Below are 27,933 nucleotides of genomic sequence, written 5' to 3'. Positions count from 1 at the left end.
TTTATTTTGAAAAAAATGTATGAACAGGAAGTCCATCCATTGTGTCATGTCAACACACGCTGTACTTGAAGTTAACATGAACAGCAGGAGCAGCACATCTTTCTTTGTATGAATTCTTCCAGGTTAAATCATTTATAGCTAAAGGAAGGTAAACACATTCATATCATTCGTTCTTTTTTGTTATACAATTTACCTGCATTTTTGGTTGCCGATCGCGTAAGAAATGAGCTAACTAGCATTCGAAATGGAAAGGAACCTGTTAGCAATAACTTCAGGGTCCCATGATAGTTAGTTCACGTTGATGGTTGATCCCCGAGTTCGGGCAGCTTCATCAATGGTGAAATTTGGAACAGGCAGCACCAGCCACATAGTCCTAACATCAGCTAGTCTTTGCCTTGAGTATAACGTTAAGTAACAGTAGTAAGCAGTGTCTTTAACACGAGCTTGACATTCCATAGGCTAGTTCTACCCACTGAAAGTTGAGCTGAAACTGCACAAATCTATGCAACGTTAATAGATGATAATGTGATGTAGCAGATGTTGCACTGTGGTTAAGGGTTTTGTCATTCTCGAAAGGAGGGATGCTGCGACGTCCCAGACCCACCGACTCGGAGGAAGATCTCCTACGTGAGCAGGAACGATTTCTGTCATCAGGTACTGCACCATCAGTTGTCAATGTAGTGCGACGTCCTGACAAGCGCCGAGGCGAACAGGGGACAGGTGACCCAGACAATGGAGAGGACACCCAGAAAGATGTCGTCACCATCGAAGGTATCCAAGTCTAATCTCTCAGATGACTAATAAATCACCAGCAGTTTCTTTCCTCTTAAAATCTGACAGAAAACATTCAAGAAGCGAAAATTGTAGCTTTTGAAGCTGAACCAAGGCTTATTTAGATAAAGTATATGGTCTAACTTGTGTCTTATTTGCTCAAAGATCTTCCAGATGAAATCCCTTCCCTGACACCTGCACCCCCCAAGAAGTCACGCTTCAAAAAGGCCCAAGTACGCTTTGAAGATGAAGATGCTGAAGAGAGGCTGGACAAACATGACACACACATCAGTGCTGTTCTCTCCAGGATAGTCGTCAGTGATACTCTATTTTTTTCCATTTTGGTTTAATTTCCCTCTTCAAACACTTTGTTTTGGTTTCTCCATTCCTTTTTATTAGCCGTCTTTCAGTCCTTGTTGTGGGAAGAACAATCACATAGACCGTTTCTCATCTTTCTTTAGGAAAGAGACACAAGCACTGTGCCAGTATGCCTTCCAGCTGTTACAGGCACTGCATTTCCAAAAGTTATGCATCGATCTGAAGGCATTGTTCAGGTAATCAAAAGAGAATGCAAATTTACTCAAGCCTTAGCAAAATGTGTGAGTGAGTGAGTGAGTGAGTGAGTGAGTGAGTGAGTGAGTGAGTGAGTGAGTGAGTGAGTGAGTGAGTGAGTGAGTGAGTGAGTGAGTGAGTGAGTGAGTGAGTGAGTGAGGGAGTGAGTGAGTGAGTGAGTGAGTGAGTGAGTGAGTGAGTGAGTGAGTGAGTGAGTGAGTGAGTGAGTGAGTGAGTGAGTGAGTGAGTGAGTGAGTGAGTGAGTGAGTGAGTGAGTGAGTGAGTGAGTGAGTGAGTGAGTGAGTGAGTGAGTGAGTGAGTGAGTGAGTGAGTGAGTGAGTGAGTGAGTGAGTGAGTGAGTGAGTGAGTGAGTGAGTGAGTGAGTGAGTGAGTGAGTGAGTGAGTGAGTGAGTGAGTGAGTGAGTGAGTGAGTGAGTGAGTGAGTGAGTGAGTGAGTGAGTGAGTGAGTGAGTGAGTGAGTGAGTGAGTGAGTGGGTAAGTGAGTGAGTGAGTGAGTGAGTGAGTGAGTGAGTGAGTGAGTGAGTGAGTGAGTGAGTGAGTGAGTGAGTGAGTGAGTGAGTGAGTGAGTGAGTGAGTGAGTGAGTGAGTGAGTGAGTGAGTGAGTGAGTGAGTGAGTGAGTGAGTGAGTGAGTGAGTGAGTGAGTGAGTGAGTGAGTGAGTGAGTGAGTGAGTGAGTGAGTGAGTGAGTGAGTGAGTGAGTGAGTGAGTGAGTGAGTGAGTGAGTGAGTGAGTGAGTGAGTGAGTGAGTGAGTGAGTGAGTGAGTGAGTGAGTGAGTGAGTGAGTGAGTGAGTGAGTGAGTGAGTGAGTGAGTGAGTGAGTGAGTGAGTGAGTGAGTGAGTGAGTGAGTGAGTGAGTGAGTGAGTGAGTGAGTGAGTGAGTGAGTGAGTGAGTGAGTGAGTGAGTGAGTGAGTGAGTGAGTGAGTGAGTGAGTGAGTGAGTGAGTGAGTGAGTGAGTGAGTGAGTGAGTGAGTGAGTGAGTGAGTGAGTGAGTGAGTGAGTGAGTGAGTGAGTGAGTGAGTGAGTGAGTGAGTGAGTGAGTGAGTGAGTGAGTGAGTGAGTGAGTGAGTGAGTGAGTGAGTGAGTGAGTGAGTGAGTGAGTGAGTGAGTGAGTGAGTGAGTGAGTGAGTGAGTGAGTGAGTGAGTGAGTGAGTGAGTGAGTGAGTGAGTGAGTGAGTGAGTGAGTGAGTGAGTGAGTGAGTGAGTGAGTGAGTGAGTGAGTGAGTGAGTGAGTGAGTGAGTGAGTGAGTGAGTGAGTGAGTGAGTGAGTGAGTGAGTGAGTGAGTGAGTGAGTGAGTGAGTGAGTGAGTGAGTGAGTGAGTGAGTGAGTGAGTGAGTGAGTGAGTGAGTGAGTGAGTGAGTGAGTGAGTGAGTGAGTGAGTGAGTGAGTGAGCGTGGTGAGTGAGCTGCGGTGAGTGAGCGGCGGAGTGAGAGGAGCGAGTGAGCGAGTGAGCGAAAGGAGTGAGCGAGGTGAGGAGTGAGGGAGGGAGGAGGAGGAGCGAAAGGAGCGAAAGTGAGCGAGTGAGCGAAATGAAAGGGTGGGTGGGTGGTTGAAGGAGAGCCTACACTTTCAGATAGTTTATTTCCCTTTCCAGCAGGTGTGTTAGCCGGTCCTACCCTAGTGTCGGGGCAGGGCCTGGTGCAGGGGGACAGTGATCAAGAGAGGCTGAAGATTCACCAGGAGAACCAGGCGCGTCTGTTGGGCATGACTCGGGAGGAGATCCTGCAGGAGCAGAGGAACCTGCTGGCACAGCTTGGTGAGAGAGAGAGAGAGAGAGAGAGAGAGAGAGAGCGTTATTGTGTGTTGGCTCAGCCTCCTGTTAGAGATACCAGTGTCACTGAGTTCATCCAATGAAAAATGATCTGGCTAATACTCTGGAGGTCTCAGTGGTACTAAATGCAGTCTTTATATAAGACTTGCAGAATAGTATATAAGTAAGTATATATACTCTTTTGATCCCGTGAGGGAAATTTGGTCTCTGCATTTATCCCAGTCCGTGAATTATTGAAACTCACTCAGCACACAGTGAACACACAGTGAGGTGAAGCACACACTAATCCCGGCGCAGTGAGCTGCCTGCAACAACAGCGGCGCTCGGGGAGCAGTGAGGGGTTAGGTGCCTTGCTCAAGGGCACTTCAGCCGCGCCTACTGGTCGGGGTTCCTGGTCCCTCCGGTTACAAGTCCGAAGCGCTTACCAGTAGGCCACGGCTGCCCCCCAAAATGCAAGATTACGAAACAATCTGAAACAATAGGGCACCTTTAAAACAATGCTGTTTAAGGGAATTTCCATCTTCAGGTTCTTTCTTATTTGCACCAATGTCATATATCTATTTCCTTTGTAATTCTGTGCAGGGTCTCCTGTGATTTTCTGAATAATGTTTGTTTCTCATTTGAAAGTATAACTAAGACCCTTATGAGGCTCCCTGTTGAGAAGGCCAGGCCTGGTGGTCCATAGTTGTCAGAAAAGCTGTGATTACATGTAATCTACTCTTCTAGTTGTGTTGTAGTTTGCCATATCCAATAATCACCAGTTACTACTGTCTGCATGGCTGATGTGGCTCCTTATCTCCAGATCCCAGGTTGGTGGACTTTGTGAGGGCTCGTAAGGTGCAGAAAATGTCTGATTCTGATCCGGTGAAGCAGTCAAATTGCAATGCTCAGAATGGTGGGGTCAGGGAAGAGAAGCCTTCAGTTGTGTCCCCTGCTGCGGTCAAGGACATCACAGATATCAGGCAGGAACCACTGCAAGTAGACATGGAGGATGAAGAGGATGCAGAGGAGCCTAAATTAACTCAGCAAATCACAGGTGAGGGTGTATTGATATGCATGGAAATGTCCAATATAGATATGCTTTTTAATAAATAATAAGTTACCTTTATATAGCTCCTTTAAAAAAAAACATTGTTGTTTTTTCAAAATATGTGTTTTTTTTTTTTTTTGTTTTTTTTGAATAGATGGCCTACAAAACTGCAGGAGAGCCTGATTGCTTCACATTTTTTAGGACTGTTCCTAGTATTGCTGTATTATTCAATTATTACAGAACATAACAAGTACAAAGTGTCATAGCTCTGGCTGTGCCAGTGTTTCTGAATTGCTGGCTGCTCTTTTTCCCCCCCTACCCCTGCAACTTAATTGTATATAATACAGTAATGTACGTTTGGCAGAACCTAAAGGCGTGGCTGCGTGACTTGAATCCCTGGATTGATACTGCATTGATTTCAATTAGCCTGATTAGTGCTGCGCTGGCCATTCATTTTGGGTAATGTAGGCAAATGGTGGAAGGTTCATATGAACATGAGTCCTAAGATTTATGCGTCTCTTGCCAGGACATAGTTCATGCTGTTTTCTCCCCTGGGGGTTTGTGGATTCTTTTTCATTTAAAGTTTTTAGATTCCATCTATTTTTTTCTCATATTAAAAAGGGAAGTAGGAGAGAGGCCGCACTATGCATATATACTCTTTTATTTGCACATACCAAGCCATTGGCAGTAAGAAGGCACACAATGCCTAAACGCCAGAGATGTGCAAATAAAAGAGTATATATGTCCAGGCCAGCACTCTTAAAGTTTAAAAGTAGACAAATTGAGTGAAGCCTGCTCCTATCCTCACACTCATATTAAAAAGGGACAATGTGAAGTGTAATGGTGGTGGGTTCATGTTGATGGATTCCTATGGAAATGTCCTAGGAAATGTCATTGTCATTGCCATACTGCAAGTTCATTAACAAAAAGCATTGCCTCCAAAAACCCTAGAGGAGGACCTGCCATTGAAGCCCCAAAGGGATTGGGTGCACATGGACAAACTTGAGCCGGACAAACTAGAGTGGACCAAAGACCTGCCCCCACCCAGACGAAAAGGAACAAAAAAGGTGAGGGAGGCACACAAACATGAGTAGAACTAGAGAGTAGAACTAGAGAGTAGAACTAGAGAGTAGAACTAGAGAGCAGAACTAGAGAGCAGAACTAGAGAGTAGAACTAGAGAGTAGAACTAGAGAGTAGAACTAGAGAGCAGAACTAGAGAGCAGAACTAGAGAGCAGAACTAGAGAGTAGAACTAGAGAGTAGAACTAGAGAGTAGAACTAGAGAGCTTAGGGCAGCCCTGGTCTGTGGATACATTGCTGGTTGTCCCTGACCATGTGTTAAATAATAGTGTTGTTGTGGGAGTCAGTATTTTTTATTCAGTGCTGGTCCTCAGGTTGCTTTGTTTGTCAAAATGGTGGTGTCTCTGTCACAATCAGTTAACAGGCCCTGGTATAGGAGCAACAGGAGCAAGACCTTTTCCCCCACTGGCTATTTCACTTTATTAGTACTTAGAGAAACATTAAGACGATTGGACTCTTGTAAGCAGAATAAATTTAGTTGCGATTAATGCTCCCCCCCCCTTTGCATTTCTAAATGGGATTGATTGGGAGGGTAATAGTCCGCAAAGTAGAGTTTTTCAGCTTGCCTGGTTTGTTTGTGTCTCGTCTAGGCCATGCAGGCGCGGTTCGACTTTGCTGGTAACCTCATCCCTCCAACGGAAGATCTGCCTACACATCTGGGCTTGCATCACCATGGAGACGAGCCTGAGGTAAATACAGCCAGGGCAGAGATGAGCGTTAAAATGCCTTTCTCTCTTATGATGGTGCTCTCAATTCTTGCTGTCTTCACTCCATCTGACCCGCCCCCCGTTCTCTCTCTCCCTCTTTCTCTGTCTCTCTCTCTCTCTCTATTAGTTGGCAGGTTACTCTTTGCAGGAGCTCTTCATGCTCTCTCGCAGTCTGGTGATCCAGCAGCGCACACTGGCTCTCAGCACACTGGCCAACATCATCACTAAGGTACAAACAAACAATAAAAACAACATTCTCCTTCAGTCCCCTAAACGTCATAGCAGAACGTCCTTTATTCCTGTAAGAGTAAGATGGAGTCCAAGAAGTGAGTTGGGCTCATCTAGAGACTGCTAATGTATAGATTATATAGAATGTTAATAAAAAGTTTGATATTATCTGTGGCTAATCTGTTAAGACCATGCCTGAAATCAAATAGACAAAAAGCTTGTATACAACAGAACTTAAAATTATCTAATTTCATACAGCTACTACTGAATTTCGGAATGACAGAGTATGTTGAAGAATTTATATTTGTTATCTGATTCTCTCCCTGTCTTTTGGCCAGGCTCGCTCAGGGGTCTTCACCTCAGAGCTGAAGGGCAGTGTGCTGTCCACCCTGCTGGACGCAGGGCTGCTCTTCCTGCTGCGCTTCTCGCTGGATGACTGTGTGGAGGGGGTGATTGCAGCCGCCGTACAGGCCCTACAAGCTCTGCTGGTGTCCGCCGATGACGAGGTGACTGATTGGTGATTGGAAACCGGCACAACATCGCACATTTTATTTGAACTTATACTGTATTTAATTATAGTCTGTCAGGAGATTTCCATTCAGTTTATTGTTTCAGCTTCTGTTTCATTGGTAGGGAAATTCCATGAAATATCTTTGAGCATGGTCGTATGGAGAAGCACCTTGTATTTTAAGGGCACCCCTTAAAAAGTTAAATAGAAGACCAGAACGGACAGACACATTGATGAAAAAGCCATGTTTGTCTCCGCAGTGAGGTGACCATATCTATTCAGTTGTATGCATTTGGGTGTGTGCCACAGGACAGTCTGGATGTGACCTTCTGTTGGCTCCTCGGGGTGGCCTCCTTTCCACTCCTGCCCACCACCCAGGAGGAAGAGGACGAGGAGGAAGAGGGGATGAATGGCAGAGAGACGGAGAAAGAGAAAGAGGAGAGGAAGTCCGACCATGAGGTGGCACGGCAGGACATCATCAAGGTGTTAATGGTCTCCTGGCTGTTATGTTATTTTTTACTCTTGTTTTCTTCCAACATAAAATATACATGTTTCCTCACACTGTACTGAGTTATCAAAGGCATCACATTGTAATCTCATAGTGTTGTAATTACGTTGTGATCACATAGTGTTGTTGTGGGCGTGTTAAAAGGGCCTGTTGAGGATGAAGGTGCTGCCACGGATACGCTACATCTTGGAGGTGGTGCGTCCATCTCCACGGGTGGTGCTGGACTTGCTGGAGGTGCTGGTGCGGATCGCTCGCCACTCTACTGCTGCTGCCACACAGGTCAGATACACACACACACACACACACACACACATTCATATTTACAGATAGTAGAGAATTGGGGCTAGTTGACCGGTATTTGATTTCTTGACACTGTACTGATAGAATATCTAATTAGGATAGGAATTTCCACAAACAGATTTTGCATGCACACAGATGGAGACATGTAGCACTAATGTGTATCAGCATTCTCATTGTTGCCTCGGTAACCATAGATTCTGGACTGTCCCCGCCTGATGGATACTGTGATGTCAGAGTTTCTTCCTACCTCCTGGGCCCCGCCAACCTCACCTGCTCCACACTCTTTGTACGGGCTGCCTGTTGCCATAGCAATGAAGCTCCTCCGTGTGCTGGGCACAGCGGGACGGCACGTCTGTGCCAGGCTGGTGAGTATGGCATGACTGGCACGGCCGACTGTCACTGATACAGTCGACAAAGGTGCCGTCACACTCTGTCAGTGGCATTTGCTGGTTTTAACGCTCTGTAATTTTCCATTTAGGCAAAGGGTTTGTTTACCAAACCTGCTGCCGCGAGTTGCTTTGGTTACAAGTGTAAATACCAGTCTACTTTAACTAGTCAACTTTAACCTACTGTGAATACCTCATTCAACTTTCTGTGCACTTCCAGCTGCACTCGCTGGGTGGGAAAGAGCGTTTGTCTCTCTTTCTGTCAGTGGAACCAAGCGAGTTGCTGCTAGAGGCAGGAGAAGCACTGCGCTGCAGCACAGAGGCCTACAGGATGTGGACTGTAGCCTCCAGCTATGGACAGGCCTGCAATTTGTACAGGTGAGAATGAGAACCACAGGTGAGGTGACCCACTGTAACTTCAACACTGAACAGATTAGAAGGCTGAATGTCTGTAATCACTTTCCTTCTATTGACTTATCTATTGATCTCCTTAAAAACATCTGTCACTGGGCAATTGCTATTACATGAAAGGTGTTCAATGTTATCTCCAGATAGGATGAGGAGGCTGTAGGTTTGTATTTCAGATGAGCAGGATTGCATGCCTGAGGAAACACATCAGTCTCTCCTGAAGCCTGAGCAGGTAAGCTCAGTCTATCTGTGCACTGGAGTAGACCTTCATCTCTCCCGTTTGTCTCCCATGCAGTGATCTGTACCCGGTTCTGATGAAAGCACTGCAGTCCTTTCCTCGACCCAGTTCCTCCTCCGATCATCTGCTGCACCTGCTGGAGCTCCAGAGAGCCCAGGCCATCCTCGCACTGCTCACCCAGGTCACGCACACCGCAGGCTGCCACCAGGAGCTGCAGGCCGCTCTGGCCAGGTGAGACCGGTGGGTGGGGGTCCCCGTCCAACTGGAGAAACCCACTCACCCCATTCAACTGGGGGAATTGGCTGGAGATACAGACTACCCTCATGTGCAACGGGTTAAGCTTTATGCAGTGAATTGTTAGCAGCACTTAATCATGCTTTTTTTTTTTCATGCACTACAAAACAGAAGTTTTATGGGTCATTACATTTTACATTTCGCTGAGTAAAGCCCTTGTAAACATAATGACCTACATAATTTTTCTTGCGTAAAAAGGTACTAGCAGCATGTGTATTTTGTAAGTAAACCTTACAGCAATAAGCCCAAGGTCTTGAACCCCTGGGCATATGTACTGATGAAAACCTACATCTGAAATATACTGTTAGCAGCTTTGGGCTTGTGCCTGCATCATTTAAATCATCTAATGTAAAGTGATTATTACATTTTATTTCACAGTCCCCAAGAGTCTGAGTGCCCTCCACCCCCTCCAGTGTCATGGGGTCATGTGGCTGGACTGCAGCCCACTGTATTTGGTCAGCTGAAGGGCTGCATGAAGGGCCTGGCTGAGATGGGGAGGCTGGAGAGCTCGCTGCGTCTGCTTCCCACTTACCTGCTCTACCTGGGGGCCTTCTATTCACAGCTCTCCCTACAGGTGAGCGCAGTGACACAGCCTTGAGATTAATGTTTGGCTTTTTTAATGTGGTGAACGTGTATGCCACGTGTTCAAAAAAACATGGGTATATTTTTTTGTACTGAGTGAATTAAGCTGTTAAAAATGGTGTGTCACTGTTAAGCTGTTAAAAACACGGTGCGTCACACTGTGTGTGAAGGTAATAAAGACTTCTTCTATTTAAATGTGACTTCCAGTTCTCCATGACCTGTCAAGAACTCCCTAAATTGTAATAAAAAGACAGATTTCTTCCATTTAAATGTGACTTCCAGTTCTCCATGACCTGTCAAGAACTCCCTAAATTGTTCTAGCCAATATTACGAGATTGGCAAGAACACGTCAGTACCACGCCTCAGAGCGAGGCAAACTTACAGCTGCAAAGACTAAGTCTAAGACTATGCCTATGTTTCCTATGATTTTCTTTTGTTTGCCACATATTTCCACATAGAAAGAAGGATTGCAGTGCCATTTTGTGTGTGTGTGTGAGAGACAGAGAGAAGGATACCTTATTAATCTTGAGTGAGTTCTTCAGGGATCTGAGCAGCGGTATGTCATGTGTGTTGTGTGTTTGATACCAGAGCTGCTTCCAACCGGTGGAGTGTCTGCAGGAGCTGGAGTCTCTCACCGCAGACGTGCTGCTGCCGCTGATCTCCCATCAGGCAGTGCGCCGCATGATGGACAACCTCAAGTAAGTCATCCGACAGACTGTGTGGCTATGCTGTGGGGCTCTGCTTTCATACTGTATAAGCATTCAAATGAAATCACTCCTATTCACAGGCTCATCAGTGGCTTAGAATGTTTCAGTGACATAGTGTAGCATGTGATTTATTGAAAAAGGGTCTGAAAAATCATCTTGTGTTAGTAGTGCTGTGTGTGTGTGTGTGTGTGTGTGTGTGCATTCAAATCAAATGGCTCTTATTCACAGGCTCATTAGTGGTGTAGAATATTTCAGTCACACAAAATAGTATGTGCTCCAATACAAAAAAAGTCCTCTTGTGTAAGTAGTGCACTCACTCACATTGATGTGTGTGTGTGTGTGTGTGTGTGTGTGTGTAGGGGAAGGGAAGGGAAGGGAAGGATGAAGGCAGTGGAAATAATACCACAGACTGGCATTCCTCTTACACATTTTTTTGCGTGGACTACATCTTCCTTCTTGTGACATTGCTACTCTGAAGGTTTTTAATTTTAGGCATGTTTTTTTTTTTTTTGTGTTGAGTCACTGACCCTCCCCCTCCCTCTGGATGCTTCAGGTCCCACTCAGCTGTGTGCAACCCGCTCTCCTGCTGCCCAGGGCCAGAGACCCTGGCCAGCCTGCCGGGGCTGTCCTGCTCAGGGGAGAGGAACAGAGACGGCCTGGTTGGCCCAGGATCCCCCGTCCCCTTCCTCACCAGTCTATGCTACCTCCTGGACACCATCACAGGCATACACAAGGGGCTGGCCAAGAAGGTGAAGAACGCTTTAACGCTTTATACTGGCAGTGTTCTCCTCTCTTATACTTCTATGCTTTTATACAGTAAAAACAATCTAGCCAATAGACAATCTAGCCATGACTCAAGTGCATGTGCTAAACTAGGCTTCACTTGAAAATAATTTGAAATTTGAAAATTATGACCTGATCTGACTGAAAGGACCTCCCTTTTCAAATGTCTTGTGCTGCCATCTAGTGAACAATTTTGGTGTATTGTTTTACCCGAAACGGTATACAGTGTGGGTACTCTTTATGGGCAGCCGTGGCCTATTGGTTAGTGCTTCGGACTTGTAACCAGAGGGTTGCCGGTTCGAACCCCGACCAGTAGGCACGGCTGAAGTGCCCCTGAGGCACCTAACCCCTCACTGCTCCCTGAGCGCCGCTGTTGTTGCAGGCAGCTCACTTCGCCGGGATTAGTGTGTGCTTCACCTCACTGTGTGCTGAGTGTGTTTCACTAATTCACGGATTGGGATAAATGCAGAAACCAAATTTCCCTCACGGGATCAAAAGAGTACTCATATGTACAGTATATACAGTATACTTATACTTATATACTTATACTCTGTTATGAGACACATAAGTCGGGTTTCCATCGCAGGAACTCTCCACACTACCCAGGTAGTGGGGACATGTAAAGGAACTCCCTGTGTCTCCACAGCTTACAGGACCTACAGATGCAGCCTTTGTGATCGTGATACTACTTAGATGAACTAAGATGGCACGACAGCTGCAACAAATACTCTCACCACACTGATGTTAAATACTTTACTAGAATGTTGTTTACATGTTCAGTTACAGTAACTTAAACTTAAAGTAACTAAATTATCCACGTTAGTGGCTAAACATATCAGTGCTTATTTTAAACATAAACATTTTTGCAACAGCTAGCATATTCTTAAATTTTGTGCAAATATGCACACAGGTACGAGACCCTTCATAACTACTCCCGAGTTCCTGCTGTGGAAACGGCCTTATTCTGATCTGGATTTGGGCTTGAGAAATGTATACCAGCTTGTTTTGCAAGTCTGACCCCAAGAGAAAGATCAGCTCAGTAATTTCTGAAGCTCACTCACCGTTGTAAGATCTTGTAAATCATCTTCACAGTCCTTGTCTGTTATCCTAAACTGTCTAACCTGCATTGTCTTTTTGGCCTTCTGTTCTGACCCCAGGTCAGTGTGCTGCTCCTGGCGGACCCTGTGCTGGTGTACCTGCGCGGCTGTGCCCAGGCCATGCCCACTCTCTCCCACAGCAGTGCCTGGCTCCTCCGGCACGAGCACCACCTGCTCTATATGCTGCTCCGCCTGGCATACAGACTGGTACTGTGTGTGTGTGTGTGTGTGTGTGTGTGTGTGTGTGTGTGTGTGTTCTCCAAGTAGTAACTGTATTGCATTTGCCAGTATGCATGTTTCTGGGCACCAATTTCTTATCACTCTCACATCACTAAGGGTAGTCTAGATATACTAGTTTCATGGACAATATGTACTGTATGTGTATTTGTTTTAAGTGTGTGTGCGCTGTGTGCATTGTTTTAAGATCCCTGAAATGTTACTAAATTGTCTTTCAGGTTCCCGTTGATCCCGAGGTTGCCAAGCACGCCTCACTTTTCCACCAGGTTGCCCTGGTGATGCTTCCATGGCTACTTCCAGGAAGTGAATACATGGTGCATGAACTGATTTCTTCCATCATCTTCAATCAGGCCTTCATACCGTGAGTTCCCTTTCTCTTGCAAAGGTCAATCACTGACAAAACTGTCCCTTTATGGTGCAGCAGATTTAGAAAACCTACTGACCTGACTTTGCCATCTGGTTGCTGTTATGACCATAGCAAAGGACACAGTTTACTATTTAAACAGCTGCTAGGTAGGCTAAATATTAAAAAATCAGATGGAGATTAGCTCCTGCAGTTCTGTTCTCAACAGTAGAGACCTAAACATTTACACATAACTTCACCAAACCTGATGAAAATATAGTTCTTATGTGTTTTATTCTTGTATCTGTACTGCCGATGATTTGTTGGTTCAACATACACTGTTTTTCCAGTGTCTGTCTAAGTAGACATTTCATTGTTTTGCCAGGATCCATTTCCTGCCAGGGCAGATTGTCTCCAGTTGCATGCTCTGTTTCCTTTGGTTGATCCATATATAGCTACCATTGAAACTATTCAAGGGATAAACTGAAAATCAAACATTCTGTCTCTCTCTCTCTCTCTCACACACACACACACACACACACACACACACACACACACACACACACACACACACACACACACACACACACACACCTAAGGACACACAGATGTACCTTTTCCCAAGGCCACCAACAAGTTCAGCCTCATCAAACATTAATATATTTGTGTTCCGGAATAGAACACCACATAAAAGATGCATGGTGGCCAAAGGAGCACATCATGAACAAACTATAAATAGAAACTGCTGCCTTCTGAGCTTGGAGATGACCGGCAGGGCACCGCGGAAATGTACACGTGTGATGGCACTACAGAGATGCACAAACGCTGTCAGTGAGATCAGTGAAAATGGCTTGAGTCCTCTCATGTAGTCCCTGAGTCTCTCCCGATGTGCAGAAGCAGTCTGCTAAAGCGTCAGCATGGCTGGATTACTTTGTTAGAGCCACGTTTAAACTGCAGAGAAATAGTAGGATATACTCTATGCCCGCTTGCTGACTTCCTTAAGCATCTGGTGCATATTATGCTTCGATTTCCTTCATTTCAATTAGTAAACAGAGGCTGGCTTGACTTCAGTTAATTTGCCCCACACTGGCATGGAATGACCCTAGAAGTACGACTCCAACAAGCAGGTGTTTTTGTTGTTTTTGTGAAGCAGAATGAAGTGGAGAGGCTTTGATTATACACACATACACATACACATACACACACCATCCTTTAGCTTGTAAAAACTAATAGTGCACAAATGTGATGGTTCAGTCCGTTTTGATTGCAGATGAGTTCCACAGATAAACACTAATTTATGCAGATACTCAGCTCAGAATAGCACAGCCATAAAAAATGTCAAGTCCTCCATAAAAATAAATACCGGTAACCCTTTTCCTAAACCAGCTTGAATGTTTTAAGAGAAACTTTCCGCAAGGACTGCATTTAATATATGCTGTTCCTAAACTGTAACCATGTTTGTGATTAGCAAACAAGTTTTTGGATGAGTGCTTGATAAATGCATTTGTTATGCTTTGACTATTGTGAATTCAGCCAAATTTTGTTTGGTTGTAATCTTTCACAGGATGTTATTTTTAATTGACGTCTAAGCCATTTTGAATGTTCCCATTAGCTATTCTGTCTGTCAAAAAGCTGACAATAAACTGGTGTTTGGGGATCTAAGAAGTTTTAAATAGAACGCAAATCTTGTAAACATCCTTTTTTTCCTTTGTAGAAAAGACTTCAAATTATACTCATGTTCTGTGTCTTTAGCAGTCAGCTTGTATGGACCAGCTTGATGAACCACTTTCATTTGTTAGAACGTAATTTGAAAGCAAAACCATCCACAGTTGCCTGTGAGCCAGACAAGGCTGCACTGCCTCATTAGCAAGCCTGACGCTCATTACTCTAGTCAGTGTTTATAAACAAAGCAATACACAAATGTCATTTGTTTCTGTAAACCAACTAGTACACAGTCTCTGTGTACAACTGCAAGGCCAAACACGTTGATGCTCAGCAGAAGAACCTGGCAAATTAGTAAAAATTATGGCAGCTGTGGCCTACTGGTTAGCGATTTGGACTTGTAACCGGAGGATTGCCGGTTTGAACCCCGACCAGTAGGAACGGCTGAAGTGCCCTTGAGCAAGGCACCTAACCCCTCACTGCTCCCCTAGCACCGCTGTTCATGCAGGCAGCTCACTGCGCTGGGATTAGTGTGTGCTTCACCTCACTGTGTGTTCACTGTGTGCAGTGTGTTTCACTAATTCACGGATTGGGATAAATGCAGAGACCAAATTTCCCTCACGGGATCAAAAGAGTAAATATACTTATACTTGTATACTTGTACTGTATTTTGGACACGCTTTTTTGTCCATGCGGCTGTAAGATACTAGAACCGTTTTCTGTGTGCAGGGCCTTAATTTAAACCTGTTTGGTCTAAGCTTTACATTGTGATTAGAAAACAAACACTAGGGACTATGCACTCTCATATAATTTTGCAGCTTTTCAAATAAACTGTTATGCCCACCATAAACTTTTAACTCTGCATATTTGTGGAAACAATCATCAAGGCTGTGTTGTTTGTTTTTTGGTCAAAGTTGTAAGATCTCCATATGTCTGCTCTTTAGTAATACAACATGACTGCTGTTGAACCATTAAAATCCTGCTTTGGTTTCGCTAGCATTTCTGATAGGGATGCTTTAATGACTAACATATTCTGACAGCCAACTTCTTCCATTTGTGATTGGGAGGGGAGTCTGCTTAAAGCTACAGTTGGCAAGTCTGACAGATTGAGGGGACTTAGCCAAAATTTGGAATGTTTACAACTCTCATGCCTCTTCCCCACTACCACCGAGCACCCTCTCATCGAGTTTGTGCTCGTCAGTGCGCACCAGACTGTGATTGACAGTCAGATCTCATACAGCCCTGCTCTGATTGGACCAGAAGAACCGGGATAACAGGCTCTAGGTGGAGGTAGAAGTGCGGGTTTCTTCTAAAACCGGCTGATTTATGTTGTTCTGTCGGAGCATAGTGTCGGTTTAGTGAATATGATCAAAATAATCTTGCCAACTGCAGCTTTAAGTGTCCATGTCTGCGTGTAAACTTAAAAAGTAATTAAGTAATTTTTCTCTACCCCCCCCTTTCTCCCTCTCTCTCTCTCTCTCTCTCTTCTTTCTTTCTTTCTTTCTTTCTTTCTTTCTTTCTTTCTTTCTTTCTTTCTTTCTTTCTTTCTCTTGTTAGTGAGGGGACCAGTGGAGGTCCAGAGGCAGCTGCTCTCGCCGAGCTCCATCTCCAGGAAGGTGTCTCCTCTCCCCCTGCCAGCCCTCCTCTCGGCCCTCTCCTCCGGGACGCTTGTGGCCATCTCCCCTCCCTCCGCGGCTGCTACCTCACTCACCTGGCCCACTCCGAGCCCCTGGTCCTAGCCTCCCGCGACGTCCACCTGGGCCGCACACCATGGCTCCGGTCCCTCCTCCTCCCCGACCTTGCCGCCGGACCCTCCCTGCCCTCTGATTGGCCCTTCCTGCCGCTCGTCAGCCTGTATGAGCGCATGGGCCAATCAGACAGAAGCGGAGGCGGCGGCGGCATGGACACCGAGTCTCTCCCGGCTGGCTCGCTTGCGTCTGGTCATTCACTGCCTCCAGTGGCTCCTGCTGCTGGAGAGCTGGAGGGAGGGGGCACTGCGGGTCGTGCCCCCCGTGGCCAAGCTGGCGCGGCTGGCCTGCGTCTTCCTGGCATCCAGTGACCTCTTCCTGGAGCCCCCCGTGCAGCGCCTCACTGGGGCCCTGTTCGGAGCGCTCACACGACCCCAGAGGCTGGCTGCGCTGGACCTTGAGGTGCCCCCGCCGGGCCTGGCGTCCTTCCACGACCTGTATGCAGCGCTGCTGGCCCAGTACGAGGCCGTGTCGTTCGGGGACGTGCTGTTTGGCTGCTTCCTGCTGCTGCCCCTTCAGCGCCGGTACAGCGCCACCATGAGGCTGGCCGTGTTCGGCGAGCACGTGGGCCTGCTGCGCTCACTGGGCGTACCCCTGCAGAAGGTAAATAGAACACCGAGAGCTCACTGCTCATTCATCAACACAGCAGTGCTTCATCCATTATCTTCACTTTGCTGCCTTCATTTATTCTGCCAGACGGTCTTTCACCCATTCATCCATTCAGCCTAATGTTCATTTGTTTATGAATAGGACTCCGTTGGTGCAGTATGCAGTTGTCCTCATAGTTGGCTCATTGCCAGAATGTTTGTAGAGCTGGTGATTTTTGCTGTTTTAAATTATCACATATAATGTGCACTTCATAGTAATCACCAGAAGAGGGAGCTCCTAGATGATCATATACTCATCATCATTTACTGTACACTCTGTAAATAAAGATAAAGGTCTGTATCTGTATCATAGATAAAGATATGATAAATATGAGTCAAAAGTAAAATGAATAAAAGGATACATGAATGAAATTGGTCAAATAGATGAAAAGATAAAAGCTAGGTGGAAAATGTAGGTTAAATGGTTAAAAGGCGACCATGTACACTAAAAGCTACTACCCCCCATTTTTGTCCTCACCTCTGGAATGATTAAAAGGCAAGTGGCAGCTGATCTGTGTCTTGAGGGAGCGTATGGTAAAAGCATGTCTGACAAGTATTTGGGTGCTAGACCGTTGAGCGATTTGAAAACCAATAAAATAATCTTAAAAATCAATTAAAAAACTAACAACCAATGAAGGGACATTCAGGTGTGGGGTAACTTTCTGATCCTGGTTATGGGCTGCAGCATTTTGTACGATCTGTAACTTATTTGAAACTTTAAAACTGATAAAAACATTTTTGGTGGCAGATATGGGGTTCTAGGTTCAAATCAAGGTACAGGATCACACCAAGGTTCTTAGCAAGAGGCTTGGCGTTCAGAGGCTGACAGAGTACACAGCTTCATTACTTGAGTAAAAGTACAGATACCCTTTGCTAAATTTTACTCAAGTACAAGTAAAAGGACAACAGTCAGATGTCTACTTAAGTAAAAGTACTGAAGTACTTGTTTTTAAAAGTACTTGAGTATCAAGAGTACAAGAGTAGCCTACATTTTCTAAATATTGCATTACTACTGCCACAGTGCTTACATTTATGTACAGAAACGTCCTACATGTAGTTATGAAAAATGTTAATGTTAATACCTTGGAGAATGTAAAATGAATTGGAAGTAAAATCAAGTCATTTTCATCTTTTTACCATGTTGCCAGGGATGGGCAGTATTTCTAATACATGTATTTAAAAACATATTTCAAATACAAAATACTATTTTGTAATTGAAACACTTGAAGCGAAAACTATCACATTAACTTGTTCAGAAAATTGAAATAGTCTGGTGAGGTGGGGCCACAGGTTGGCACATGCCCGGGATGGACCTGCTGCGTCTTCATCCATTGTTTCGTCCATGGTTTCGTCCATGGTTTCGTCTCTTGATGGGCAGCCGTGGCCCACTGGTTAGCACTCTGGACTTGTAACCAGAGGGTTGCCGGTTCGAGCCCCGACCAGTGGACTGCGGCTGAAGTGCCCTTGAGCAAGGCACCTAACCCCTCACTGCTCCCCGAGCTCACTGCGCTGGGATTAGTGTGTGCTTCACCTCACTGTGTGTTCACTGTGTGCTGTTTGTGTTTCACTAATTCACCGATTGGGTTAAATTTGAGACCAAATTTCCCTCACGGGATCAAAAAAGTATATATACTTATACTTATATACTTATCTAAATCTGACCATGGAGTTGACTTTGGCGGAAAGCTGAAGGTAATTGCTGATAGGCTGTCCCAATCAGTGGCACCTGCACAATCCAATCACGTTTGAGAGGGAAACAAGAAATTGAGGGTTTCTGAGATTTTTCTTTTTTCCTTCTTTTTTAGAAGTAGTAATGGGTACTCACGGTTATGGATAGAAATGTAGTGGAGTAAAGAGTACAATATTTGCCACTCAAATGTACTTGAGTAAAGTCATGAGTACTCCCCAAAAATGATACTCGAGTAAAGTACAGATCCCTCAAAATTGTACTCAAGTACTGTACTCAAGTAAATGTACTCCGTTACTGTCCGGCTCTGTTAGCGTTTAGCACCAGTTAGTTCAAGTTAGCCAGCCTCTTCATTTGGGAGTTAGCTCTACATGAGAAACCCTCAGTCTTGTCCAGTTTATCAATGGGGCTGGCATCATGTGGTGTTATGTGCAAAACTGTGCAGGTTTATTCTGTGTTGCCCAATACTGTTTCCCAATGGTAGCATGTAGATACTGAATGCTACTGGGCCAAGAATGGATCTTTGAGGGACCCCATATGAAATGGTAGTGTTTGCTGAGGAGTGTTCACCAAGAGAGATATGAAAGTCTCCGCCAGACAGATCCAGTGTAGGACTGTGCCAAAAAGGCCAACCCAGTTTTACAGTTTTCTAAGGTCATTGACCAGCTTGACCAGTGCTGTTTCTGCTATGATGGGGGCAAAAACCAGACTGGAATATCTCAAAAATGCTGTTTACAGGTTTACTGTTTATAGGTGCTTTAAAAACAAATTTCTCCAAAAAAATGACTTAAAAAGAAGAGGGAAGTACAAGGAAATCCATTAAAGCTGAAAGTAGGTGACTTAGTTAAAATAAAAAGGTGGTGATTATTTTCCTAAACCAGATGTTGTTGAATTGTTACTGAAATTGTTGTTGGATTGATATTGCTATTGTTTTTGTTTTTGTTTGTATCCATCTGTCCCCAGCTGCCCGCTCCACTGGAGAACTACACAAGTCCTCCTGAGCAGTCGGTGCCACTGCTGCGTCTCTACTTCCGGGCGCTGGTGACGGACACGCTGCGCCGGGCCTGGTGCCCCGTGCTGTATGTGGTGGCCGTGGCCCATGTCAACACCTTCATCTTCTCCCAGGAGCCAGCAGCTCAGGTGTGTGTACACACACACACACACACACACACACACACAATATTTGTGCTCATAACCATACTTGCATTCGCTATCTCCCTCTCTCTCTCTCTTTCTCTCTTTCTCTCTTTCTCAAATTCAAATTGGTGCTTTATTGGCATGACAAATATGACACTTGTATTGCCAAAGCAATTGTTACATTAAAAGTACAGTATCAGGATCTAAACAATTATACAGGTCTCTCTCTTTCTCTCTCTCTCTCACACACACACACACACACACACACACACTCACAAAAAAATATTTGTGCTCATAACCATACCACACGTTTAGCATTAGTTATCTCTGTTGGACTCACTCGCATTCACACTCAGACTCATACACTCACTATGGTATAGAATTCCTCATACACACTCACACTCATTGTTTGCTCCTATTTTTAGCCTATCCTTACCAACAATGTTTTACTAGTGGATAAGGTTAAACCTAATTTTATGTGCTCGAGAAATCACCATAGCCTTCATTACAATGAAAAATCTAGCAATTTCATTTATGTTTCAACTGAAGGTCACATTAACTTGCTCTTCAGGTGTTCAATGGATGTTCAATGCTCCACTATGTGGTTTTGCCATTTTCAGTGAGCCACTATGTCAAACTGTTGAACCACTGATCCATTTCATTTCATATATACACAGGAGAGGTGTTCAATTGCTTGTGCTGCAGGTAGTGGATTTCCCATAGTGGCCAATCAACCACCAAGCCTAACATTTCACACCATCGAGTTGTTCATGACAAAATTCAGTCAACTGAAACAGCTACTCCATGGTCCACAGGAAAAACAGCTTACACTGTGATCCCCCATGTGTGAAATTGCTACTCTTAAATAAGTGGGATATCATCTTATTTTTTATCCTCATAGAAAATGGACACTCATGCCAACAAAGCCTCTCGACAGCTGAGATGTGTGTTTTTTCACGCACATCGGCGGCAGCAAGACACCTTTGACCCTGCTTTGCCTCAGCATTTTGCCTCATTCGTTTTCCATTTTAAAACAGCCATTAGCCTAAGGCACTCGGAGACAATTCAGAGCTCCTTTCTGCCAAGACTTACGGTTCGCCTCAGGGAAGTATCCGACTGCAGGTCTCTGGCTTGTCACTTGGTCATGATGTATATATGATACTGTGTGTCTCAATCACAGATCCACAGATACAAATGGCCTTTTTGGTGTCAGAGCCCCTGAAGCACTTCTCTACCCACTCACCCCTACACCCTTCCCTTTTCCTACTCAGATTGGAGCTGTTTTTGAAAAATGGCCTGTGCTGTTTATCTAACTCATGCCATTTTCTGTAGACAGTCTCATAATGTGGTGGGGATGATGTGATGAATGTGTATGTGTGTGTCTGTCTCCCCTGGTGTAGGAGGTCGAGGCGACGCGTCGCAGCCTGTTGAGAAAGACTTACTACCTGACAGATGAGGTAGGGTGAACAGGGGAGGGGTGTTTTCCTTTCCCCCCCTCTTTCTCACTTTCTCTCCCCTACGGGCATCCTGTCTGACCCCCCTCTATCCCTCTCTATCTCCCTCTGCCATCCCATCTCTGTTCTTTCACTCTGTAATCTGCCACTTTCTCTCCGTCTGGCTCTTTCCGTGTTCCTTTATTGATCTTCTCTGATCTTTCTCTCTTTGCCTTGATCTCCATCTTGGTCTCTCGTCCCTCAATGCCCCACTCTTCTATTTAACTCATCTGTTTGCCCTCCCCTTTCCTGTCTCATGTCAGGCTCTCTTCTCTCTTCATGTCTGGTTTCCCTATAGTACCCCCAACCCCCACCACCCCCTTCCATTCCATATGTCTCTTCTCCTCCCCCTTTCTCTCATCTCTCTTCCTCCCTCACTTCTCTCTCTCTCTCCCTCTCACCTCTCCATCCCTCACTTCTCTCTCCCTTTCTCACTTTTCTTTCTCTCTCTCTTTCTCCCTCCCTGACACACTCTCTCCTTCCCTCCCTCCTCCTCCTCTAACATCTGTTTCTGCATTTTTTTTCTCTCTTTTTTTTTTTTTTTTTTTTTTTTCTGTCGTTGTTTTGGGCTCCAGGTGTTGAGAGCCCACCTGCTCCACTACAAGCTCCCGCAGCAGCAGAGCGAGCTGGGCTTTCTCACCTACGAGCGGCTGCCTCCCCTGCGGGCACGCTGGCTGGAGAAGGAGCTGGGCCTGGAGGAGGGCACCATTGCCGCGAGGCAGAGCAGCAGAAACCCCTGACTGATGCCCACTGGGGCAGACTGAAACCAGAGGAGCTGACGGGCGTGAGACTCACACCTCTGCTCTGCTCTGCTGGAACCTGATGGAAGAGACTGCATAGGTTTCGGGGTGTTGAGACTACATAGGAGGGCCCATAGACCTCTGAAGTTCGCCTACAAAAAGGACCCAAAGCTGCCATCTTTGCATATAACGAGATCGGAATCTACCTATATGGGCAGAGATGGTAACTAGATCTGATCATTTTTGTAGGTGAATTTTAGAGGTCTATTGGGGAATAAGGGGGTGGGGGGTCAGTACAGTGCAAATGAAGTCTGAACATGCACTTGAGCATCTGTGTCAAACGTGGATACAAATGCCTGCTTGCCTTTTTGTAAGTAAAGCTGCTTTTTATGTATGGATGTGTGAGTCGGTTGTCATATTTCAAAAATTATGGAAATTGGAGAGGAGATTTAAGTGGAGCTGCATGTGAGGTTTGCGCTTTGGGACAGCGATGTTAATGAGCATGTGCGAGTGAACTCTGTGCATTAGTACATATATAACACAAGTTTTCATACATGGACTCTTCATGAAAAATGTAAGCCACACAATGCCTCAGGCGTTAGTGGATTTCCATACCATGCACTATATGAACCTGCGCACACACACACACACACACACATAAATCACACAGCACAGAACAGAGTGGCCCAGTTTGAAAGGTAACTTAGCATAGCAGGTAAAGTAATCAGTCACATAGCAAGCAATATTTAGACACAGACACACAGGGGCCTTAAGTGAACAGAGTATATCAGTGCAAGGGAAACCATGGGCCAGCGCATGACTCCACTCCCTAGCACAAATAAGTTTGGACATGCAGTAAGACTAAGAGAAGAGCCAAGCAATTTAGAGGAAAACAAAGCCCTTTGTCAAGCCCAAATCATGTTTTCGGAGGGAGTTACAAAATAAATTTGAATGCACTTTTAATGTCACGACGGATAGACAACAGGTCATTGTTGGTGCCTCTCTACCCCCACCGCAGCATCTTGCTGCAGTCCAGGGAAGATAATGTCTTTCTGAGAAAGATCCTGCTAACTTTTAACTAGATGCACTCCCATTTCTCTCTCATTGAGGCGACTGAACAAATGCCTGCGCAAAATCAAATTTGGAAAATGCCCATGGGCTGTGGCAAACAATGGGTTGGTTGTTCTTTCCAGTCTGACCAAGGTATGGCTGATGGCGGCACACCATAAGAATCTGGCTTTACAATGCAGCGATCTGGTTGGTCAGCACTGGATGTCACTCTCTTCCCAACCTTTCCCGCCTGCTTTTCCCACACTTACCATGACGACTGTTTTTGTTTTCATTCTTGTCCTCGGATGTAATTCTTTATGTTTCCAATGATGCCCTTGTTGTTGTGTCAGATAGTTGTGTGCTTCGCAAGCCAAGGGATCAAGAGCCAGACTACCCCAGTCTGCACACGAGCGGTCATGCATGTTGGTTGTTTGTGGTTTCGTGTGGTGCTCGAGGCCTGGCAGGTTGGTGGTGAACTCCATCACTCCCACTCCCACCTCCTCCTCCTCTTCCTTCAGGTTGTTTGTCGTTTTTATTTTTTCGAAAGCATCAATGTTGGGTTTCTGTGTGACTTGCAGAGACAGAGAGAGACATGTCTTGCTGTTTTCTCATTTTTATTTTTTGTCCAAGGCTTCTTGTTTGCTCCCAAGGAATGTTGATTCTAGGGTTGCCAGTCCCGCAACACAATGCAACCTCCTGTGGATTTCATCTAATACTAATCACACGGTCTCCACTTGCATCTGGTCCGCATTGTCCTGCTATCAGGGGTTGCTGAGTTCCCAACGCGCTGGGAACGCATCACACAACTGAATTCTACTGTCGTACTTCTTGGCCTTGTACACACACCATCACCGTATAAAAAAAAAAGGGCATTTTTCTATTCCAAAAAAAGGTGTGTGTATGGCCTGAATGTCGGAGTGCATATGCAAAAGATTGAATAGAGCAGAATGGTCGTTTTAAAGACCTTGTAAAAATTCATGCTAGTAAAAAATTTAGAAACGTTAACAAAGCCAAAGACAATATAAAGTCGTCTCAGTCTCTCCAGTAAAACCAGTGCAGATGTTTTGCTCTGTTCCTCAGGAGCCTTGTTGTGGCCCTGTCTTAGTTTAACCTCCTTGAATTATGATTGTGTAATAGTTGAGAGGCTTTCAGCAATTCCTGGGCGATTTGTGTGTCTCTATATCACTGTGTTCGCTTTGCTTTCCTTCTTGCCACTTTCAACATGACAACTCTGCTGTAGTCAGTTGGTAAGACTTGGCCGGATTTGATACAGGAGCGCCTACATTGTTGTTCTTGGATGAATGTGCTGAGCATTAAGTAGCCCCGTCTCGTGAGAACCATCCTTGAATTTCAGAGAAATGTAAATGTTTCTGTCTTTTTGACGTCCTCAAGACGTTAATCTTGGACGCCATTGTGCTTGGCTTTGACATATCAACACATCAGTTGGATTTAACTTCCAACCTTACTTTAAAGTAATGCTAACTGCTCTTTTGTGTTGTAAGTGCCCCCTAATAACCCCAGCGTTAATGTCCTGTCTACCGTAAGCTGGTTCTGGTGAAGGTAGGTGTTAGGACCTTATTCTCAGTTCTTAGGACCTTATTCTCAGTTCTTAGGACCTTATTCTCAGTTCTTAGGACCTTATTCTCAGTTCTTAGGACCTTATTCTCAGTTCTTAGGACCTTATTCTCAGTTCTTAGGACCTTATTCTCAGTTCTTAGGACCTTATTCTCAGTTCTTAGGACCTTATTCTCAGTTCTTAGGACCTTATTCTCAGTTCTTAGGACCTTATTCTCAGTTCTTAGGACCTTATTCTCAGTTCTTAGGACCTTATTCTCAGTTCTTAGGACCTTATTCTCAGTTCTTAGGACCTTATTCTCAGTTCTTAGGACCTTATTCTCAGTTCTTAGGACCTTATTCTCAGTTCTTAGGACCTTATTCTCAGTTCTTAGGACCTTATTCTCAGTTCTTAGGACCTTATTCTCAGTTCTTAGGACCTTATTCTCAGTTCTTAGGACCTTATTCTCAGTTCTTAGGACCTTATTCTCAGTTCTTAGGACCTTATTCTCAGTTCTTAGGACCTTATTCTCAGTTCTTAGGACCTTATTCTCAGTTCTTAGGACCTTATTCTCAGTTCTTAGGACCTTATTCTCAGTTCTTAGGACCTTATTCTCAGTTCTTAGGACCTTATTCTCAGTTCTTAGGACCTTATTCTCAGTTCTTAGGACCTTATTCTCAGTTCTTAGGACCTTATTCTCAGTTCTTAGGACCTTATTCTCAGTTCTTAGGACCTTATTCTCAGTTCTTAGGACCTTATTCTCAGTTCTTAGGACCTTATTCTCAGTTCTTAGGACCTTATTCTCAGTTCTTAGGACCTTATTCTCAGTTCTTAGGACCTTATTCTCAGTTCTTAGGACCTTATTCTCAGTTCTTAGGACCTTATTCTCAGTTCTTAGGACCTTATTCTCAGTTCTTAGGACCTTATTCTCAGTTCTTAGGACCTTATTCTCAGTTCTTAGGACCTTATTCTCAGTTCTTAGGACCTTATTCTCAGTTCTTAGGACCTTATTCTCAGTTCTTAGGACCTTATTCTCAGTTCTTAGGACCTTATTCTCAGTTCTTAGGACCTTATTCTCAGTTCTTAGGACCTTATTCTCAGTTCTTAGGACCTTATTCTCAGTTCTTAGGACCTTATTCTCAGTTCTTAGGACCTTATTCTCAGTTCTTAGGACCTTATTCTCAGTTCTTAGGACCTTATTCTCAGTTCTTAGGACCTTATTCTCAGTTCTTAGGACCTTATTCTCAGTTCTTAGGACCTTATTCTCAGTTCTTAGGACCTTATTCTCAGTTCTTAGGACCTTATTCTCAGTTCTTAGGACCTTATTCTCAGTTCTTAGGACCTTATTCTCAGTTCTTAGGACCTTATTCTCAGTTCTTAGGACCTTATTCTCAGTTCTTAGGACCTTATTCTCAGTTCTTAGGACCTTATTCTCAGTTCTTAGGACCTTATTCTCAGTTCTTAGGACCTTATTCTCAGTTCTTAGGACCTTATTCTCAGTTCTTAGGACCTAGTTCTTAGGACCTTATTCTCAGTTCTTAGGACCTTATTCCCAGTTCTTATTCTTTGATTATGCCACAGATTTAAGGATCACAGAGTTGATTCCTTTCAAGGGTAACTGTCATTCGAAGCTTTGAGTTGCAAAGCGGTCTTGATTTGGGGGAAATGAAAAACATGTCCTTCGACAAGTGCTGCCAAGGCATGTGGAAACTTAGGGATAAAAAAAGTCAGAGACAGCAAAAGCCACAAAGACAGGATTGCCATTGTTTATCACTGTTTTTAATCTTGTTTAATCTTTAAAGTCTAAAACACAATGTACCACAAACACCAGTCAAGAGATGAGTATCAGTGCTGACAAAAACACTTTGTGTATCTTCATGTATTATTCAAGGAGAGAAAAAAGAAAGCCTGTGTCTTCTTTTTCTTTTTTGCTTTTTTCAAAGAGGTCCACATAAGAACCCTGTCACTCCCTGTCACTCACAACTACACAAAGAGTGTTTTGTGCTTGCTTCGCTGAACAATGTAGTTGGCAAATCACCAGACACGAAATGCCAGTTTCATCTTGATAAGGCATAATGTCACAGGATGTATGATACATTCAGGCCATCTCCTTGGTCATGGACATTGTTACAGTAAATTTGCCCATTTTACCTTTTTCTCAGTGGCACACACATACTGTCTCTGGACTTCCACTGTTATTTTCTTTCATTGCAAAGATAATCTAATCTAGTTCATCCTGTTTGTTAAGAGGGTGCATGAAATTGATGAAAAATCCACAGGATGTTGTGCATTTATCTAACTAGCATGTGCAGCTAATAATCGTAGGGCCCAGGAAATAAACCAATATGGACCAGCTTCCTAAAAATGATTACATTAACAGCAAAATGAGTTTTACAGAAAGGAGATATCTCTCCAGGTTGGTCATGTGGCCTTTTGGAGTTGTAAGTGTAATGGAAACACTTTAAAGTCTTATTAGTCAGTTCACCCAGGACTGGAAAGAATAGTTTGGGTGCCCCTGAAACGAGAGCTTGGCATGCAACGAATGTGGTGTCCTGGCAGACACCCATCCCCTTCCCCATCCCCTGTGTTTTGGTTGGTGGCCACACCAAGTGGCTCCTGGCTACTTGTGCGAATTCGCAGATGCAGACAGTTATGTGGGAGACTCAGAGGAGTGGCCAACTGTCATATCATGGAAGCAGGATGAGTGTGGCGGCCTATTTTATTGTTTCTATGTTTCGTTCCACTGTTGCTTTTAAAAGACTGTTTATATTAGTCGCTCTCATATGTGGTATATATCTTTTTTTGTTGCGTTTTCCAACTCCCGCTCAGTCTTATTTACATGCAAAGCGTCTGCATTCCCTTTGTCACTTGGATGACCCTCCCTGTAACATAGTTTTCTCTAAAATCTGATCAGTGCAATTGCTCTCCCTCCGTCTCCTCTCTATCTTTCCCCTCTCTCTCTCTCTCTCTCTCTCTCCTCTCTCTCTCTCTCTCCTCGCTGTCTACTATCACGGTTGCTATCTTTTCTTAAATCACATGAAAAAAGCTAAAGTAAATGTTTGCCTCCCAACATCCAGGAAACCTTAGCTGCCTATCCTTCGTTATGTCACTACATCCCGCTGTGGAGGTTGGGAGCTGTGCACAAGGGCTGTCACCAGAGCGTCATCCGCACCGTACAGTTCCTGAGCCGGTTCGGCTGGATGTGCTGTGTTAGTGCGACACCTAAGCTTCTCTCTCTCTCTCTCTCTCTCTCTCTCTCTCTCTCTCTCTCTCTCTCTCTCTCTCTCTCTTTTCTCTCTCTCTTTCTCTCTCTCTCTCTCTTTATCTCTCTCTCTCTGTGTCTGTCTGTCTGTCTGTCTCTCTCTTTATCTCTCTCTCTCTCTCTGTCTGTCTGTCTGTCTGTCTCTCTCTTTATCTCTCTCTCTCTGTCACTCTCTCCCGCCTCCCCCACCTCTCTCTCTCTTTCTCTCTCTGTTGCTCTCTCCCTCCTCCCCCACCTCTCTCTTTCTCTCTCTCTGTCGCTCTCTCCCTCCTCCCCCACCTCTCTCTCTCTTTCTCTCTCTGTCGCTCTCTCCCTCCTCCCCCACCTCTCTCTCTCTCTGTTTCTCTCAGGTGGGTCCTCACCGACGGTTCTGACCCTGTTTTAGGAGGGGTGGGCCGCACC

General features: G+C 44.8%; 1 protein-coding gene across 1 annotated transcript; it reads left to right on the top strand.

The window, feature by feature from the left end:
* The first annotated feature begins 53 nt into the window (after positions 1-53).
* Positions 54-21,766, top strand: rpap1 (RNA polymerase II associated protein 1). Its single transcript, XM_048228329.1, is given in 25 exon segments — positions 54-148; positions 577-771; positions 937-1,085; positions 1,233-1,374; positions 2,938-3,099; positions 3,917-4,150; positions 5,096-5,211; positions 5,815-5,913; positions 6,059-6,160; positions 6,498-6,665; positions 6,977-7,150; positions 7,320-7,454; positions 7,670-7,840; positions 8,082-8,239; positions 8,565-8,738; positions 9,180-9,375; positions 9,972-10,081; positions 10,644-10,839; positions 12,031-12,177; positions 12,426-12,568; positions 15,770-16,139; positions 16,141-16,563; positions 19,258-19,434; positions 20,832-20,888; positions 21,500-21,766. Coding segments are annotated over 24 exon segments (4,158 nt in total). The 5' UTR covers positions 54-148; positions 577-581; the 3' UTR covers positions 21,665-21,766.
* Positions 21,767-27,933: the final 6,167 nt, after the last annotated feature.

This window comes from Alosa alosa, chromosome 19, assembly GCF_017589495.1.
Source record: "Alosa alosa isolate M-15738 ecotype Scorff River chromosome 19, AALO_Geno_1.1, whole genome shotgun sequence".
NCBI classification, from domain to species: domain Eukaryota; kingdom Metazoa; phylum Chordata; class Actinopteri; order Clupeiformes; family Clupeidae; genus Alosa; species Alosa alosa.
This window is presented reverse-complemented; position numbering and strand designations above follow the sequence as displayed.